We start from the raw sequence: 14,027 nt of genomic DNA, 5'->3' as shown, positions 1-14,027 counted from the left end.
ACTTTGTTAAGCAAATACACGCAATTTAATAATGAAGAACAATAAAAGCGAAACATCTGGAAATCATTTGAAAATAGAAAAAAATAAATGATGAGTGCATAGTAACATTTTTAAGAAGAAAAAAAGGTGTCTGCCTTTCTTTAGTTTTAATTAAAAAATCTCAGGACAAAACACAGAACGTGTCAACGATAACTTTTTAGTCACGCCCCTCTGGTCTCTCATTGGTTTGACGTCGTCCATCCATTTCATGACGTCAAAAGCAGGCTCTGTCCGTGGAAGATGTTATGAAATCTGTGCAGTCGCAAAGATGTAGTTTACGAAATGCCTGCCTTATATTTCCATACTTTCTGTTACTAAAGGATCACAGGGGCAGCTGTATTTGACGGTACGTTGATTTAATGCCAATGTATTTACATTATGCTGTGTTTTTCGCTCTTACATGTATTATATGTTGCCGCCGCATCCCCAGCATTGGAACGGGGAGCCATCAGTAAACATGTACATAAAAAGTATTATATAATGTCAATTATTCTTTAGTTTGTATTTCTATTTTCAATTACTGTGTTTACCATAGTTATGTATTTATTCTGTATGCTTTCTATGATGTAGTTAGTTTAAAAGCTTATTATTCTCGGCATGTATCCAATTCTCGGCATGTATCCATCTGCAGTTAATTTTAGTTTAATAAAACAGAACCAATGCATGATTAACTATCAGTAATGATTTAAAGGTAAACATTGAATTACAGGTAGAGCGCTTGGCTCTAATAAATTGCTGTTTTTATTTCCATCACAAGGCCTCATGAGTGTGATTCAGCTTCTCTCCAGGCTCCTGTGTCTCCTGTCCCTGGCCACTTCAGTTTCTGCTCTCCATGGCCGTAACAACACCGTGAGCCATGAGTACTGTGTGCTGGGAGCTGGTCCTGCAGGGCTCCAGATGGGCTACTTTCTGTCTCGGAGCCAGAGAGATTACATCATTCTAGAGAGAAACACAGGACCTGGAAGCTTCTTCAACATGTATGTGAAAATCTGAATGACAAAGGATCTTTTCTTAAACTGAGCTACAGCAATTTCAATTAGGAATGTAAACTAAATTATTGCAAAATACTGCAGTAAAATGGGAACATAATTGAGTAAAACATATGAAGAGTTCAGATGCAAAAGCCTCTAAATGCCATTTGAAATTTTCTTCTAAAATGACCATTTTTATCAAGCTTGTATATTTAAGTATAGTAATTTCACTTAAATGACTGACAATTAATAGGTAATCTTCATTGCCATTTAAGTGAAATTACTGAACTTAAACATACAAGCTTGATAAAAATTATCATTTTAGAAGAAAATTTCAAATGGCACTTAGAGGCTTTTGCATCTGAACTCTTCATATACATTTATGCTAAGTTTTAATTATGTCTATTGTAACATGCAACATAATTCAAATAATTCATTTGCTTTCAGTGTCTTAACATTTAGGAACCATTGTTTGTTTTACTGTATTCCTTTCAGATATCCTCGGCACAGAAAGCTCATCAGCATTAATAAAATATACACTGGGAGGCGGAACAAGGAATTCAACTTGCGTCATGATTGGAACTCCCTGTTGAGTGACAGGCCCGACCTCCTGTTTCAACGAATAAGCCGGGAGCTTTACCCCAATGCTGACGACTTCCCACGTTACCTTTCAATGTTTGAAAAGGAGCTGGGGCTGAAGGTTAAATATGGAGCTGATATAGGGAAAATTAAAGCATCAGAATTTAATGGAAACCGAGGCTACATCCTGTCCGATCAGAATGGTGTCAATTACCAGTGCAGGTATAGTATCTACATGAATTTATTTTTATTTAATAATATTTTCTAGCGCTCTCTGATATGCCTCCATTACATGTTTTATGTCATTTCATTTTTGTTGGTCTCTATAGTGTCCTGTTGGTGTCTACAGGCCTTTGGGTTCCTCAGCAGGTGGATTTTCTTGGCTCTGACCTGGTGGAGGGTTATGAGTCTATTCCCACTGATCCCGAGGAGTTTAAAGAACAAGCTGTGTTAATCCTCGGTAAAGGAAACTCCGCCTTTGAGACAGCCCAAAGCATCTTGGGAAGAGCGAGCCGGATTCACTTGTATAGTCCCAGCCCAGTACGTCTCGCATGGCAGACACACTACGTTGGGGACCTCAGGTATTTAATCTGCTCTGTCAACTTTTTGCAAAATGCATTAGATTAAGTGATTTATCCAGGTAGGATTAACATTTCCATCCTTTTGTTCTCAACTAATCACAGCACTGAACCTATCCGTGGCCCTTCCACTAAAATCAGAGGGCACTGATTGGATGATTACAATCAGTGTTGCCAAATCCCGTGAAATTGGGCTACTTATGAGTTGCTGCCCTGGGTTGATTATTGTTATTATTTTTTTCCCCGTTGGTTAATCCCCCCACCCCACCACATGGAGAATTCATCCCCTAATGAAAAAATAATAATGGGCTATTGTTGCTATTTTTTGATTGGCCACAAACCTGCCAACCCTAATTACAATGTTGTTCCAGGATCAACAAAAGATGTTAATCCTGGAACATGCCATACTTGGCTCATGTTTAGCCAATAAAAACTTATCAAATTCACTGTATCATAATTACCTCTTCATGACCTTCTTATAATTCTGACTTTTTTCCCTTCATGAATGGGAGTTCATAGGACAATTAGGACTTGCTTCTAAATCAAAATATTCTCTCACCTTGCCATAGCGAGTGACATAGAGAACGCATACAAATGCAAAATCTGTTGAAATTAAATGATTTTGTTTTCTTCTCCAGATATACACTTTTCAAAATAAGGTTTTATTTTTAAAACGTAAAATTGACATGACAGTAATTTGAACATAGCCTTTGTAACTGATTTCCAATATCAGCTAGCAGCAGTATCTCTCACATTCCTACTTCATACATCGCTATACTATTGACAATAGACCTTTTTTGCCCAAGACATTTGGCTAATGTTAAGTCGAAATTTGCATAGGCGAATGTTAATTTGACTAATGTTAAGTCGAAATTTACATATGTTAAGTTAAGAGTCAGCATAGAATGGAAGTTGCGATAGGCTTTTTTTTCCATATTGTGAAGTATATTCAAGTAAAACAGCTTTTGGAATGAGAAAGAATGTAGGACTGGATTTCCTTCTTTTGGGAATTGAACGGATTGTAGGAAGTTGGGTGCTGCCAACTAAATGAAGGCAGATCTGAATGCCAGTTTGCAGTTTGTTGTGAGGATATTTAGGGTGTTTACACGTCAACGATGTACTAAACACAGAGAAGTTTTACCTTTGCTTTTGTTTTCACGTACAGAAAACAACGTTGTCAAAACAATCCCAGTTCACAAGGATCCGTGAAATAAAACAACTGAAACGCTTTAAGCTGCCAGGCCAGTAGTTGGCGATGTCAAATGAAACACTATGCGCCTATAGACTGAACACGTAATACACATGACGTCACGTTTTCACAAATTCACGTTTTTATAGTTTACATTAAAACGGTAACGCTATCGTTTTTAAGAACTTGCACTTTGAAACCCATTTTCCAATGTTTGCGTTTTCAGGCCCTCAAAACACCAACGCTGTGTAAATGAACGGCCAAAAACGCATGGAATGTTTTCAGTTAAAAATGGCGTCATGTAAATGGCCCCTTAGGCCCCGTCCACACTGCTGTGTTTTCGTTTAAAAACGGAGACCTTTTGCCACGTTTGCACCTCCCGTCCACACTAAAACGGAAAAAACCAAGACCTAAAACGGAGAAGTTTAGAAACGCTGCAGCTCCGTTTTGGGTTTTTAGTCTCCGGAGGGCGTTTTAGTGTTGACGGGAAAAAATGGAGGACTTTAGAAACGATGACGCGGAGGCTCTATGATTGGGTGTCATCAGTCATAACGTATCCTTCCCTGATTCGTCAGCCACCGTTTACACCGGCACGCGCATGCCCAGTGTTGGTGAATAGTCACGTGACCCACGTTTTCAGTCGTTTTAATGTGGACGGAGATCAATTCTAATATGCAGATAAAACGCTGGTGTGGACGGAGATCGTATTCGTTTTAATTGTCCGTTTTTAAACAAAAACGCAGTAGTGTGGACGGGGCCTTAGTCTCGCACTTTATTGAGACACGCATCATGAAGAGATGTTTACAGGGTGCACATGAATTAAAAAAAAAATGATGACATGCATGGATAAATCATTTATAAAAAATACTGCAACGTTCTGAATTCAAGTATTGTCCATTTAGATTTCTTGGTGACTTTAACATTTCTGTTTTTTAGGGCAGTAAATAATGAGCTATTGGACACGTACCAGTTGAAATCTCTAGATGGTCTAGTAGAGGGAAGACTGGAGGATATCGCCATTGTCCGTAGAGGAAAAGATGGTGGGAAAAGAAGAACAGCAAAGAAAAGAAGTCGAACATCGGTGGTGGGAAAGGAGCCGCTGTATTTAACTCTTACTGAACTGCTTGATGACCAGAATGGCAAGAACATTTCAGAGGTCACCGGTCAAAATCTGCCTGGTTACCACACTGATAACTTCTCCCTCAGACAGCCGTACGACCGAGTGATCCGCTGCCTGGGCTTCCGTTTTAACTTCTCTATTTTTGATGGGTAAGATTTGAACAATTACGTTTCTGAATGTAAATTATTTTCAGATTGACAAAGTATTTTCATTACTCATCCAGATCTGCGCGGCCGCCCCAAAGCAGCGGTGCCCGAGGCCGCTTGCCAGGAGTAACAGCCTGGTATGAAGGCAGAGGGACGCCCAACATGTTTGTCCTGGGTACGGCAGCCCACTCCAGAGATTATCGATCGTCTGCTGGGGGATTTGTTCATGGGTTTCGCTACACTGGTAAGCATTACACCTCACTTAAGCATGACGTTTCACGTTAGGGCTGTGAAACAATTAATCGCGATTAATCGCATCCAAAATATAAGTTTGTGTTTACATAATTTATGTGTATAATTATTTTGTATATATAAATACACACATGCATGTATATATTTAATAAATATTTGCATGTATATTCTTTATATATAATTATACAAAATCAATATTACACATGAATATAAATATTTGATATATTAATAACATATTTTTCTTAAATATATACATGCATATGTGTGTATTTATATATACAAAATAATTATACACACTACCCACACATATATTATGTAAACACAAACTTTTATTTTGGATGCGATTAATCGTTTTACAGCCCTATTTTATGTCATAAGAATGTAGGTCATATTAAAGTTTCTGTGTTTTGCTACTACAGTGCGTGCTGTTCATAAAATCCTGGAGCAACGTTACCATAACATTGCCTGGCCTGCTACAACATTACCCATCAGTCAGCTGCAGTCTTGGATACTTAAGAGGGTGAACGAAGCCTCTGGACCGTACCAAATGTTTGCGGTTCTTGGGGACATTATTTTACTGCGAGGGTAAGAGATGTTTCAAGGTGTCAATCATTCAGCTGATGAAATACTCAATGAACCCTACTGTTCAAAATGTTGGAATTGGTTTGGATTTTAGATTTTAACTTTTGCTCCACAAGGCTGTATTTATTTGATTAAAAATACAGTGAAATCAGTAATATTGTGAAATAGTATTACTATTTAAAATAACTGTAATGGTAATATGTTTTAAAATGTAATTATTCCTGTGATGTCAAAGCTGATCAAAACTCCAGTTGTGCTGCTTCGTATTTTTTTTTTTTGAAAACCATGATACATTTTCTTTTATGAATATTTCATGAACAGAACATTCAAAAGAACAGCATTTATTTAAATTATAAATCTTTTGTAACATCATAAATTTACTTTCACTTTAATGCGTCTTCCTGAATAAACAGCAGTTTAAGTCTTTCCAAACGCGCAGGGGACTCAAAACTCGTTTTTAACGACATATTGAAGGGGATTTAATTATTTAGCAAATGAAATACCGTGATTAATGTCTGAATTCCACAGGTCTTACTGTGAATATCTGGAGGAGTTTCCCCTGCAGGCTCTGCCCCAGCTGTCCGCTCTATCTGGTCGGCCTCTCTCAGATCATGGTCTTCTGGTCTTGGTCATGCAGTATGGACTGAACCGGACTGATACGCTAGGGCCCGGTCGGGCTGAGTCAGAATGGACCAAAGCCTGGAGGTCCAACTTCCTCCATCCCGTCCTGTATTACTATAACACTCTACCTACAGGTGAAGTGCTTCTCTAACATGTTTTGTTGATCTCTCACATACTGTATGTGGAATTGTATGAGATTGTAGTGTTTTTGAGAAGATATTTTAGACTTTCCGTTGATGTCCCACATCCATGTACTGGAATATTAAAATAAGTGTGCTTTATGTTTCTATAGAGAAAGATATGAGACAGCGTCCAGTTGGTTGGCCACTACCGCGACCCGATGCCGTTCATCACATGGTCGAGGACTTCCTGACTGAATGGGATCAGCCCGTATCACACAGCCAACCTCTCAGGCGCTTCCTTGAGCACTGCCTCCAAACTGACCTCAGGGCCTTTTATGCTGGTCAGTATGTACTGTACGCAAATGTCAGACATTTGAGTGCCAATACAATTCACTGAATGTACACATTCTGGATGTTTTACAATGCAAAAGTTTGTATTTGCTTATTCAAAGAATGTTATATTGTTAGTAAAAATAAGATTAAGAGAATTCTGTACGAACATTACCATAACCTTAAATGATATTATAATTACAACAAGAAAACTGGACATTTTAACGTTTTAGGAACATTGCAACTCATTGTTCAAATGTTTGGGGTCAGTAAATTATTATTATTATTTTTAAAGAAATTATTGTTTTTATTCAGCATGTGATTGACGTCTGGAATAATGGCTGGAGTAATTCAGCTGTACATCACAGGAATAAATTAAATAAATTTTAAATTGCAATAATATTTCACAATTTTACAGTTTTTACTGTATTTTTGGATCAAATAAATGCAGCTTGCATGCTGAGTATACCGTAAGACACTTTCAGAACATAAAAAAATGTACCGACCCCCAATTTTTTTAATAGAAGTGTATATGCCTGGAAAAAAAAACATTTGCAACTGTTCTTGTAAGACTTAATCATTTATTATGTGCTTCTATGTGTCCTTTTCCCTCAGAATCCTGTTTCCTTCTGTCCCTCACCAGTCGTACCCTACCCCTCTTTTGCCGCCAAGGTTACTTAAGAAAGCAGGGCATTGTGGGAAACAGCCACCTATGGAAACATGCCCGTGAGGCAGGACTCATGGCAGATCATCAGGGACATGTTCCTGAAAACCTGAAACATGCTGCTGCTACAGTTGTTTCAACTATGAACTTTGACCTTTGAGGGGCATTAATGGTACCAAAGACTGAATCTGTTCCACTTTTAAAATCATCTGTTCATCTACCTCCCACTTCTCAAGGAATCTACTTGCATTTTTATAGAAAACATCCCACATCCACTGCGCTCAGACTATGATCAAACATACGGTTAAATGACAGTGAAATGAGTATTACCTTGTTATTATAAGCTAAAGTTTAGCTTTGTATATTGTTTTATGGTGTTGGGTTTGGTGTTGCAGTACAATGTATAACTTATATTTTTATACTATTGTTAAAGTTATATCAAGAATTTTCATGTGTTGACATGCATGTAAGTATATATTTATAACTACAATAAAAACATCCCATCTCTAAATAATTTCAAAAAGCTGTGTTTGTGCTTACTGCTTACCTTAGTATTACAACTAAATTATAGAATATATAATAAAAAAATAATATAATATATAATAAACATTGCATTGTATCATGCAAATAAAACAAGTTTAGAAAAGCGTTATTGTAGTCATTTTGTTATTGAAAAGACTGGAATATTAGAAAAGTAGTTTTCAAAATCTAAAACATTAATAACCGAATGATAATAAAATAATAATAATAAAATCTAATGTTAGTAAATCTGTAATAAAAAAAAATCCCAAATTTTTCTTACTATTGTTTCGTGAATGTAGGATGCGGTTAGATTAGAGCTAGGCATGAAAAATTCCTGATTTTGCTCCAGTTTAAATATTTTACGTTAAACATTTAATTATTTTAATATGTATTACTTTTTATTTTAAGGTATTTTGGGCCATTGAATTCAAAACAATATTCTTTGTTTTTATAACATAATAATTAGGGAGATCACCTTTTATGGAAATCAAGTCCATTACGCTACCATGTCCGCTACCACCATACGTTCTCAATGGACCGGTTTCTTAACAACATCGATGCTGATTGGCTATCTAGGTGACGTTGACTCCAGACTAAGCAATACGGGCGTGTTTTACTCAAAACAAACGCAAAACATTGCAACTGCGCCATTTTGGCTCAATTGGACTCACAGTTCACTGCTTTTTAGAACACGGAACGATTCATATTCGAATCGACATCACAATATTAAATCGCAACGAACGCAAAATGTTATTTTATTTAAAAACATCACTTGAAATGCAGTCTTGAAGAATAGCGCATGTGTGACAATGTTGCGTTAAATTTGTTTAACAGATACAGTTACATTCTGTTGGTAAGTTACATGCTGACATTAATCGAGTAAACGCCTTATTGATATGGACGTGTCGAGCCCACTTGTTGCGGCTGCCTCGGACGGCGAGCGGTCCAGTTCGGAGGGCGAGTACACACTAGCGAACGGGCCTGCGGTGAGAGACCCCGAGAGAAGCGAGGGTGAGACGCCGATGGAGGCTGCTGCAGGTGCGGTCGGGTTCAGTATCTCTCGTCTGGACACGCTGAGCGCACTGAGACTCAACCGAACCCGACCGTCCGCCGACACGGAGCTCCGGTATCTACACCTGTTATGGAAGCCCGGTGAACTGCTACAGGCTGGACGGAGTTCACCGGGCAAGATCACATCGAGCAGAGTGAAGCGCCTTGGAAGAGCCCGGAGGAACATGGGGCCCATTGGAAAAGACCTGTATGGTGTGTGTACGCATGCAAAATGTCATTTTACAATTGTTATATCTTATCTAATAATAAAGATATAGCACCAAGAATATATATATATATATATATATATATATATATATATATATATATATATATATATATATATATATATACATATATATATATATATATATATATATATATATATATATATATATATATATAAAACCTATATGTAAATGTTGGTTAATTATTAGACAATTTTGTACCACACAAATAGGTAACAGGAAGGAACAGAAATGCTCATCAAGGCTGCATTTGAAAATAGAGGGGGAAAAAAGCCGAAAAAAGAAATATTTGTTACTATTTAAAATAATGGTTTTCTATTTTAATATACTTTAAAATATAATTTAATTCTGTGATGCAAAGCTTAATTTTCAGAATCCTTACTCCAGTGGCACATCATCTTTTAGATTGCCGATTTGTTTCTTAATGTTGGAAACAGTTTTAGCTACTTAATATAAACAGTTTTAGCTACTTTATATATAATATATATATATATAAACATGTGATTACTTTTTTCAGGATTTTTTGATAAATAAAAACTTAAAAAAAAAGAACAGAATTTATTTAAAATAGAAAAGAGACCTCTTTCAAAAACATAGCAATAACAAAATAGTAATGTTTCCAAATGGTACTCTATGTGTGTGTGTGTGTGTGTGTGTGTGTGTGTGTGTATGTGTATATATATATATATATAAGCAAGCTGTTTTATTTTCTGTGATGTTTTTTTTTAAAATTCCATAGCTAATACATCAACTCTATTATAATTAAGTGTTTAAAATCCTCATTTGTGAGATTTTTTTGCGAACATGTTAATCGTCAAAACAGATTGTTTTTATTATTATATTCAGTTGTCTTAACCAATACTGTATCGTTTTCTCCTTCAAGCTGTGAAGAGGCTCAGAGAAGCTGCCAACTCCAATGATATTGACACGGGTGAGAGTCATCAGCGTGACAGTAGTGGACACACTTGATGCTAAGATTTGATCTACAGTAAGATTAAAGTCTGTTCCCTTTTTTTCCCTTCTAGTTCGTAGATTGCTGGAAGATGATACTGATCCTTGTGCTGCTGATGACAAGGGCAGGACGGCCTTACACTTCTCTTCCTGCAATGGCAACGAGAGTATTGGTAAGATCAGACAAAACTGATTGATATTAAAGGGTTAGTTCACCCAAAAATGAAAATTAAGTCATTAATTACTCACCCCCATGCTGCACCAACCCCGTAAGACCTTCGTTCATCTTCGGAACACAAATAAAGATATTTTTGATTGAATCTGAGAGCTGGATCAGTCCTAGATAGAATGCCTAAGGGACTGGCTCTTGACGGCCCATAAAGTCATTAAAGAAAAGGTTTAAATATTCCATGTGCCTACAGCGGCTCAATTATAAGTTTATCAAGCGACGAGACTTTTTGTGCGAAAAAAAACATAAATAATGACTTTATTCGACTATTCTATTACTTCCTTATGGGCGCATGCGCGAGAACTGAGACGAGGACGTTCTCCTTCGACTACTTCTTGTTACCGGCTGCTCACCGCTTAGGAGTTTTACCGCCCCCTACCGTATAAGATGATGTGCTGTTATAGCTGGAAGCGCAAAACTTTCTGTTTACAAGCAGAGGAAGATGCGCGCTGTACATACGCTTTTCAATTAGCGTATTTTCCGCACTATAAGGTGCACATATAAGCCTTTAATCTTCTAAAAAAACGACAGTGTTCCTTATAATCCGGAGCGCCTTATATATGGATCATCATTTTATACAGTAGGGGGCGGTAATACTCCTAAGCGGTGAGCAGCCGGTAACAAAAAGTAGTCGAAGGAGAACGTCCTCGTCTCAGTTCTCGCGCATGCGCCCATAATGAAGAAATAGAATAGTCGAATAAAGTCGTTATTTATGTTTTTTTCGCACAAAAAGTAGTCTCGTCGCTTGATAAACTTATAATTGAGCCGCTGTAGGCACATGGAATATTTAAACCTTTTCTTTAATGACTTTCTGGGCCGTCAAGAGCCAGTCCCTTAGGCATTCTATCTAGGACTGATCTAGCTCTCAGATTCAATCAAAAATATCTTTATTTGTGTTCCGAAGATGAACGAAGGTCTTACGGGGTTGGTACAGCATGGGGGTGAGTAATTAATGACTTAATTTTCATTTTGGGGTGAACTAACCCTTTAAAGGGATAATTCACCCAAAAAATTAATTCATGTCATCATTTACTCAGCCTCATGTCTTTCGAAACTTTCGTTAATCTTAAGACTTTCATTAATATTCGAAACAAGCCTCCCTTGGTATATCAACCAATTCTCACAGAGACGTAAATGACCAGATATTAGTTTAAACTACTAATGTACTTACTACCTTAATGATGGAGGGTAATGAATATTTGATCGCAAACAAATTTACCAAGATAACGTTCGAACAGCAGTTACAAATTAAAACATTCGTGTTTGTTCTGGTAATTGGGAAAGTAATTGACTGGGTGAGTAAAATGATTTTTTTAAGCGCTCTGTCTAATGGCGCTTTTCTATTACCAGTACCAGATCGACTTGCCTCGCTTTTCTCTCCGATGTTAACCGGTCATGGAAGCAATAAAATCTATTCTAATGAACCCCTAACACAAATTAAGACTTTGTAAAAGATCATAATAGGTCCTCTTTAAACATTTTCCATTTTCTCTTTCCATCTCCACTTTTAACAATGTAGTTCAGTTGTTGCTGAGTTATGGTGCTGACCCAAACCAGAGAGACAGCCTCGGAAACACACCACTGCATCTGGGTAAGAATGTGCATTAGCAAATTTGTTTGGTACATATTTATTTGCATAATCATGTATAATTAAATCTATATTCAAAGCTGTAAGAAAGAAGCTTACTGTGACTTAAATTGCCTTTTACAGCTGCCTGCACCAACCATGTGCCTGTCATCACTACCTTACTGCGAGGAGGTACGATTGATCATCTATGACGGAAAAACAAATGGATCTAAATCTTATTCATCCGACATCTTTCTGATATTTCTCAACAAATTCCTAATAAAGGTTCATTATGAACGTTCCCTTAGGTGCCCGTGTTGATGCTCTGGACCGTGCTGGACGGACTCCTCTTCATCTTGCCCGTTCAAAGCTCAACATTTTACAAGAGGGAGACTCCCGTAGTCTAGAAACCCTCAGAGGAGAGGTCACACAGGTCATTAACACACAACTTTTGTTGATAATTTACTCACCCCCATGTCATCCAAGATGTCCATGTCTTTCTTTCTTCAGTCGAAAAGAAATGAAGGTTTTGATGAAAACATTCCAGGATTTTTCTCCATATAATGAACTTCAATGGGAACCAAACGGTTCAAGGTCCAAAAGACGTTTCAGTGCAAACGATTTCAGACAGTGAATAAGGGTCTTATCAAGTGAAATGATCGCTCATTAAAAAAAAAAATAACAAAGTTTAAGTTTTATAAGCTCAAATGCTCGCCTTGCTCTGTTCTGTGATGCGCATTCGTGACTCTCCTGTTCGAACTCGTTCATCAAAATGAACAAATATTTTTCCGAGTCAATTCGTTCATTTCGTTTGTTGAATGAACCAAATGACAAAAAAAGATTTGTTCAACGATACACAAATATAATATTGATATCTAATATTGAACCTGGAGATCTGGATTTGAGCATTGTTGTTTTATGAATTTATTGGTTTGTCAAGGTTAAATATGCTTTTTTGTAACATTTTAAAATCTTACGTGCTTCATTCTTGGCACATTTTATTTCTTTTTTTCTTGCAACAAGACGCATACAATTTATATGCCACACTGCATGATGTCCAAGTCCAAAACAATTACTAATTAAATATAAATTATAAAGTATCAGAAAAAGAAATTTCCACTTGACTCCGCTAAAGTTGAATCACATTTGTATGTTATAAAAAAATATTTTTACATTATAAAGTGATATGCTTAAATACTTTGAGAGCAAGGGGCCCCCTGGTGGTTTGGGGGCCCTACAGACCTTGTATAATTTGCTTATAGGGAGGACTGGCACTGCGCAGCACATATATTTATTTAACAAATATATTTATTTGACTTCTTATTGAAGTCTTGTGTGTAATTGTAATGACTACATGGCAAAAAATAATGTTAATTAATATTAATGTGCCTGACTAAGGTTTCTAATATGTACATAATATAATTATACTTGGCTCCTGTTGTACTGTACATGCTTGTATGTGCTATATTGGAAGATGAACCAATGATCTCTGAATATGTCTGTAGATCATTCAAATGCTGCGGGAATATCTGAATATAATGGGACAGAGTGAGGAGAGAGAGAAACTAGAGCACATCTCAAACCAGCTGCAGAACACCCGCACCAGACAGCAGGTACAGCTCACACACATCTAAGCGCATGTACTCAGAATAAGGTGCTGATATATTTTGTGCATCTGCTGAATCCTTTTAAGTACCGTTCTCTGTCTTTGATATCATTGTATCTTTGGGACGTTGTAATTCTTTCATGTGATCCACAGGTGGACGAGGTGACGGACCTACTGGCCAGCTTCACGTCTCTCAGTATTCAGATGCAGAATATAGGAGACAGGTAGAGATGGATGGAAGAAAAGACGTGAGAGGATGGGACAACTGTGGCTTTTGTTTAGAAAATAGGAGAAACTATTTATATATGATGACATGCCTACATGTATTACACAACTGTAATTCCGGTTATTTAAATTCAGTTTTGACTGCCTAAATGTATAACACAACTGTGTATTTCCGGTTATTTAAATTTAATTTTAACTGAGAACACAATGAATTGCCTTTTTATGTTTGTTCCTGGAACAATTCCTTTTCTGTTATGCCTTTATGGTAGCCTATTATGTCACTGTTTACTGTATATCTATTTGAAAGACAGCCAAATAAATTGCATAATGTTAAGAGTGTTTGTGGACTCTGTCTTTGATGCAATGATCTTACAATATTAAAACTAAAGTATAAGCTGTGAATTTGCATATCGCTTTTATATAGTAATTATCGTTA

At 36.9% G+C, this 14,027-nt stretch overlaps 2 protein-coding genes across 2 annotated transcripts; both read left to right on the top strand.

Moving 5' to 3' along the window:
* Positions 1–217: 217 nt before the first annotated feature.
* foxred2 (FAD dependent oxidoreductase domain containing 2) lies at positions 218–7,446 on the top strand. Its single transcript, XM_039685511.2, has 10 exons — positions 218–385; positions 797–1,016; positions 1,506–1,811; positions 1,919–2,170; positions 4,293–4,625; positions 4,700–4,866; positions 5,294–5,459; positions 5,985–6,211; positions 6,370–6,540; positions 7,145–7,446. The coding sequence occupies exons 2-10, from the start codon at positions 802–804 to the stop codon at positions 7,351–7,353; spliced, it is 2,046 nt and encodes a 681-aa protein (XP_039541445.2). The 5' UTR covers positions 218–385; positions 797–801; the 3' UTR covers positions 7,354–7,446.
* A 909-nt stretch (positions 7,447–8,355) lies between these two features.
* ankrd54 (ankyrin repeat domain 54) lies at positions 8,356–13,925 on the top strand. The gene is made up of 8 exons (XM_039685510.2): positions 8,356–8,978; positions 9,897–9,944; positions 10,039–10,137; positions 11,713–11,784; positions 11,905–11,952; positions 12,069–12,193; positions 13,266–13,373; positions 13,520–13,925. Exons 1-8 carry the CDS (start codon positions 8,612–8,614, stop codon positions 13,592–13,594), a joined length of 942 nt encoding a protein of 313 aa, XP_039541444.1. The 5' UTR covers positions 8,356–8,611; the 3' UTR covers positions 13,595–13,925.
* Positions 13,926–14,027: the final 102 nt, after the last annotated feature.

Source organism: Pimephales promelas, chromosome 3 (assembly GCF_988280905.1).
Source record: "Pimephales promelas chromosome 3, fPimPro1.hap1.1, whole genome shotgun sequence".
Lineage (NCBI taxonomy): Eukaryota > Metazoa > Chordata > Actinopteri > Cypriniformes > Leuciscidae > Pimephales > Pimephales promelas.
Note: the sequence above shows the minus strand (reverse complement) of the source record. Positions and strands in the feature narration are given on the sequence as shown.